This window comes from Aspergillus oryzae, chromosome 1 (assembly GCF_000184455.2).
Source record: "Aspergillus oryzae RIB40 DNA, chromosome 1".
NCBI lineage: Eukaryota > Fungi > Ascomycota > Eurotiomycetes > Eurotiales > Aspergillaceae > Aspergillus > Aspergillus oryzae.
The window spans coordinates 922,789-928,788 of NC_036435.1; the positions used below are offsets into that span (position 1 = coordinate 922,789).

A 6,000-nucleotide genomic window follows, 5' to 3' on the forward strand; every position below is an offset into this window, starting at 1 on the left:
CCTTCATTCTTTTTTCAAGGTGTCTAAATCAAATACCGCCGATCTGGCTACCTTGGCTGACCCCAACGAGTTGTTCTTGCCTGGGGAGAGGCAAGACAATCTCGCCATGTCAACACCCGCGGTTCCCCTCCTCAAACCGCCCGTGCCGGGTAATCGCAACAACAGCAATGGTCCCCGACCTCCAAAGCTCACCTTGGGGATCCCCCCGTCTCCCAACGCTCGTCCCGTTACCGGTAATGGTATACCGGCTCCTGCGCCCGTTCCAGCCCCCGCTTTAGCCCCCGAAGTGCCACAGCTCCAGCGCCCGTCCACCCGCCCGGCGCCCCCGCAACTACGACTGGCGACCCCAATGGGCAGCAGTAAGAATATCCAACAAGTCAACGGTCGCCCAGCTCCCCCGCCTCTTGCTACCAGTGGGTTGAACGAACCGAACGGACACTCACGGTCAGGTAGCTTCAACTATTTGGATGGAAAGGCCAGTGGCCCCGCATCGGCTTCATCGTCAAATTACTCGGCTTTGTCGTTCGCCATGGGTCTTCGTCAACCACAGGGTAGCACTCCGGATCCGTCGTCAGCTATTAGCTCGGTTTACTCCGATCGGGAAGGAGGTGTGCAGATGGAGCGGGACAACAGCGTAAACGGATTGATTCCAGATCTCGACAAGTTGAGTTTAGAAAAGGGCAGGCCACTAGACGTCGACGATTTGGATGATGAAGGCTGGCTTGCGGCCAGTGAACAGAAGAAGATCGTGGAGTTAGGCAGTTTGGGTGAGGGAGCGGGAGGTGCGGTCACTCGTTGCAAGCTCAAGGAGGGAAAGACCGTCTTCGCGTTGAAGGTAGGTTTATTATACCTTTTCTTGCTCTTTCAGAAGGGGTTCCACCTTCATATTCTATTTCTCCTCGTTACTAATCGTGCGGCTGTTGTAGATTATCACAACCGACCCCAACCCAGATGTAAAGAAGCAGATTGTTCGGGAACTCAACTTCAACAAGGACTGTGCCTCGGAACATATCTGTCGATATTACGGTGCATTCATGGACAAGTCTACCGGCACGATTTCGATTGCGATGGAGTTCTGCGAGGGGGGCAGTCTAGACAGTATTTACAAAGAAGTGAAGAAGCTAGGGGGTCGAACAGGAGAGAAAGTGCTGGGTAAGGTCGCAGAAGGGGTATTGAACGGTTTAACATATCTGCACAGCAGAAAGATTATCCATCGAGGTGTGTTCAGTTTGCTCACAATGATCAATTTAAGCACTAACCAGAATGCAGACATCAAACCGTCTAATATTCTCTTGTGTCGCAACGGACAGGTCAAGCTATGTGATTTTGGCGTTAGTGGAGAGTTCGGCACCAAGGGCGATGCTAATACGTTCATTGGGACTTCCTACTACATGGCACCCGAACGGATTACTGGTCAATCTTATACGATTACGTCGGACGTCTGGTCTCTAGGCGTAACGCTCCTTGAAGTCGCCCAGCATCGCTTCCCTTTCCCGGCCGATGGAACTGAAATGCAGCCCCGCGCTGGGTTAATCGACCTCCTTACATACATCGTCCGTCAACCGATTCCTAAATTGAAGGATGAGCCGGGTAATGGTATTCGCTGGTCTGATAGCTTCAAGTACTTTATAGAATGCTGGTATGTGACCCCATTTGCGTTAGCATTGGCTGTGCGGCGGACCTAACTTTACCTAGTCTCGAGAAAGAGCCTCCACGAAGAGCGACTCCATGGCGGATGCTGGATCATCCGTGGATGCTGGACATGAAAAACAAAAAAGTCAACATGGCGAACTTCGTGCGACAGGTGTGGGGATGGGACAACTAGACTTTCTCTCCGCAGCACCACTCATTCCTTTGCAACACCCCTCCCTCCATGCATCGAATTGCTACTCTCCATCATAATATATCGCATCTTTACGGTCCCTTCTTACGCTTACCAGTGGCTGGCCGTTGGTTGACCAGGTTGTCAAAAGCATACGATTTGTGATTATGACGACGCTCATTTGCCGCATTGCAACGTCTATCGTTACTGGACTCATGGAGTTGGGATTGATTTTTATCTGATCATGCATGTCTTTCCTTTATCGTTGCTGATCCATCACGGACAGCTGTATCCGCCCTCTCGATCTCGGTTTTTGTCGCCAGCCGAGGTCTTCTTTGCACAAAAAGTGTCAGCGGCCAGCGGTGCTGACGCTTCCCGGTTTCATCCCTTGTTTTATTGCTGCTTCGCTTGCGACACAAGTGGGAGAACTTGTTATTTAGGTGTTTTCGTCTTTATTTTCATACCATCTCGTATTTTCTCTGAGCCTCATCCCTTCTTCGGCACATACATATTGTATAAGCTTGTCATTGGTTTGTTTTGATTCTATCATCCAAGAGCATAGCAACTGTGAGATGGAAAAGATCCTCTGTATATCGGCAGATCACACTGCATACAGGAAGTAGCGCAGAATATCATCAGCATTTTTTTTAACTGTTTATTTCCTTTTCAGGAGTCATGTCAGTAAAGCTTCCACACGCCACACCAAGTAGACACCTAATATATATATATATATATACTATACCGGGACTTCCTTTGCCTCAGATATTCTAGCCAAGAATACACCAAAATCAAGGTCTGTTATGAACAGAGGGTCAATAATTTCCACAGAACAATCGAGTCAGAATGGGGCTTAGTGCTTATATCTAACTCTCGTATTACGAATAATACAATAATAACTCCCGAAAAAAAAAAAAAAAAAAAAAAAAAAAAAAAAAAAAAAAAAAAAAAAGAGAGGCAATGATCACCTGCATTTCCAAGACTAAGTCTGACGTAAGATCTACTCCTAAGTTGTTTTGGTTCGTCACTTTGGCGGGAACATATAGAATGTAAGCAGTTCCAGTATAAAATATATATGGCTCCAAACCACATGCCAACCGCGTCACTTTTCAAGCGCCATTTCTTAATGGATTTGTGTTTGTATTATATGGATGATATGTATTTTGCTAATTAAGACAAAATTGCTAGAAACACCGCGCAAAGCCGCTTGTACAGGATATCACATAATGGAATCATTATTGAAAGATCCGCCAGAAAAACCATCATCATACTCATCATGAAAATCCGGGTGTGTACGGTCTAGCGATTCACCGGTTGAGCACCTAACACCCATCCGATACCACTGACTAATCCGCCTGTCACCATATTACTGACCACATCTCGCTTACGCACCCTCTCTTCTGCTGAGTCCTCGCTGGGTCCGCGAGCGTGAGATGAAGGCTTCGGTTGTTGGTCGGTGGCAGCGGTACCGCCGCTGAGTGGGAAGGCGTTCTTGTGGAGGGCTAGCGCGGCGCCTCGGGCAACTTCGAAAAGGCCCATGGGGGCTTCTTCGGCGTTAAGACGGTCGTTATGGGCTCGAGCACGTCTGGCATGTTGTTTTTTTGTTTCATATGCGTCCTGTTCGCTGTCTGTTGGTCCAAAGCCGCCAGGGACAGATGAGAGGTTGTCTCCTTTGGTGTCCCATAGTTCTTCCTCTTCGGCTTCTCGTGTGCGAAGGCCGTTCATCTCCTCGTCGCACCGTCGCCAGGCGCCAAGGATCTCAGGGAGTGGGTCGGGAGAGGGGACGAGGATCAAGGCAAGAGAAAGAAGTTCCATTCGTTGGGAAAGTTGGGTTATTTGGGCTTGGAGGTTGGAAGATGAGGACAGCGCAGGGTCACGGTACCGGCCGGCGTTGTAGACAGCACGCCAGGAGATGTCATCCCTTACGGCCGGGTTTGTAAGGGGTGATGATGTGGATAAGAGAGATGGAGGAGTGAGACGCGTGTGGATGTAAGAATATGCGGTGCCGAAATCGTTGGACGAGAGAGCCGACGAAATTGCGAGCGACATAATACGTCGCTCGGCTGTGATAACGGCATCCTCCTCGGAAGTAGATGGAAGGTCTAGGTTGTTGCTATCGGAAAGGTGCGAAGAAAAACCAGCCGCAACCAAATTTCTTCCAATTGCGAGAAGATCATCCACTCTCGTGTAGGCTTTTGAGTTTTGATCAAGTACCTTCTCGATTAAGGAAAGGGGATCGGGATGCACACGGATACTGACGGGTTGAAAAGGAACACCGTGTTGCAAAGTGAGGGAGTAGAAAGATAGACCATGGGTTGCTGATATGAGGGCACGAATCTCTTTGAAGGAGACAGATCCCGGGAAGTGTGGTTGAAAGGCTTGCAAGCTACGGATAATAGTTAGCTCCTGGGTCGATCTGATGTTCATTTGTACCACAACTTACATGTCGTATGCTTGCTTCATGCCTCCTCTAGTTCTGTTTCCATTGCTAGCGTTGTCATATGTTGTGAAGATGGCCTCTTTGACGGCTTCTTCAACTTGGGCTGAGCTAAGGCTAGTTTTGGAATTTATATAGATATCAATAGCCAAGTTGAATTCTACACTCATTAGTCTCCACAATATGAAAGTTGGGATAGTGTTTGCTCACCTTTGATCTCTAGCAATGCCTTCAAGATTTCTGCCTCCACGACATCTCGTGAGATCCTCCAAAAAAGGCCATGACAGGGTGAATTACTTTCATTCCCTTCCGTTTTGTCAGAGCCCCAATGTTGCAGCCAGAGAATCTGCTCGCGAACGTCCCGCCAGTCATGGCTTAATTTTGTTTGTCTTACAATAGAAGACACAATGTTTCGCAATTCATGTAGTTGCGTATCCTGGTTACTATGAAGGCAGATGTTGGCAGCTGTTCTGCATGTAACAGAATGTCCGAGTTCGGCCAATGTCTTGATGGAGAGGAGGATGGTGCTGAGGAACGATATAGAGGAAGCGGATGGGCATGTTAGTGGGTTCGATGCCGCCAACAAAGCGTTCTGCAGAAGGGACACTCTCGATGACGAAGAGATCTGAGATGCATCAAACGTCACTGAAGGAAGTACTGAGCTGTTAGGCGAGGTGAACAACTGATCCTCAAGACTCAACAACTTGGCAACTCGCGTAAGAACCTTGATTGAGCCCTCCAAACAAGACTTGCTTGTATCGGATGTTGTATATATAACGGCAAGTCCTGATTGACCATATCGGAGATTCAGGTCCTTCGACACATCGTGATCATATTTTTGGTTTCCTTCCTCAAAGCCCCCAAGGTCCGCATCCTCTGGACCATCCCAATTAAGGAAGGCATTCACAGTGCTCTCATAATCTACCAGGCTTCGCGCCAGCAGCCATTCGTTGACGTATTGCCATCCAGAGATATTATTACTTTGCTGTTGGGTGTTAAGTTGAGGAAGAGAAATGGAATTGGCCTCCGCAGCCTTGTTGAGTCTACGTCTTTTCGAGCGGTTGCTCCCGTACATCCACGGGCCAAGTAGACCGCGTAAGTTGTTCACTAAATCCATGCTGTTCTTCTGAGCGCCCGTCATCGAAAGAAGTACATTGATCGCGGTGTGGCTGTCCATCGACTCTAGAACATCCAGAGAGAATGTCTCATCCTGACTGGGATAGTATTCGTAGTTGAGTCGGAGTAGCGGTAGCAAGCTAGAGATTAACCATGTGCGCACAGTCGGTAGGCGCTGGTAGAACGGTAAAAGAAGTTCAAGTATAAGAGGTTGGAGGGCAGTCTCCAAATCTATACGGTATGCCCGATGTATGAGGAATTGAGTTAATAGGTCGGTTGGGTCTTGACTATCTTCGTCGTCGTGGTACTTGAGTGGTAGTAAACGAAGCGTCCGTACACGTTTCTTGGCAGCAGATTCAGAGAACTTGTCGACTGGGGAAACATCGATATCGTCGTCGTCTGTTTGCGATGGAGGGCCATCTAAGAGCTCTTGAAGTACTGACGTGTAAGACTGGGGCGCTGTGCTTTCCGGCAGGAAGGTCAAGATGATGCGAAGTACCCGTTCAAAAGGAAGGTAGCCTGGAAATTGGGCTTGTAGCTGTGGTAAACGGGAAACATTCCCAGTAACACAGAGGTGGGTGGCTAGAAGAATCGCATGAGCACCGGATAGCCGACCAGGATTCGCCAT

General features: G+C 48.5%; 2 protein-coding genes across 2 annotated transcripts; one reads left to right on the forward strand and one right to left on the reverse strand.

Annotated features, from left to right (window-relative positions):
• Positions 1-106: 106 nt before the first annotated feature.
• On the forward strand, positions 107-1,825 carry AO090009000347 (dual-specificity mitogen-activated protein kinase kinase; the record flags this gene model as incomplete). Its single annotated transcript, XM_001816771.3, has 4 exons — positions 107-835; positions 927-1,218; positions 1,270-1,639; positions 1,696-1,825. The coding sequence occupies 4 exons, from the start codon at positions 107-109 to the stop codon at positions 1,823-1,825; spliced, it is 1,521 nt and encodes a 506-aa protein (XP_001816823.1).
• A 1,293-nt stretch (positions 1,826-3,118) lies between these two features.
• AO090009000348 (secretory pathway Sec39 family protein) lies at positions 3,119-6,000 on the reverse strand (the record flags this gene model as incomplete). The annotated part of the gene is made up of 3 exons (XM_023234880.1): positions 3,119-4,205; positions 4,263-4,416; positions 4,467-6,000. The coding sequence occupies 3 exons, from the start codon at positions 5,998-6,000 to the stop codon at positions 3,119-3,121; spliced, it is 2,775 nt and encodes a 924-aa protein (XP_023088623.1).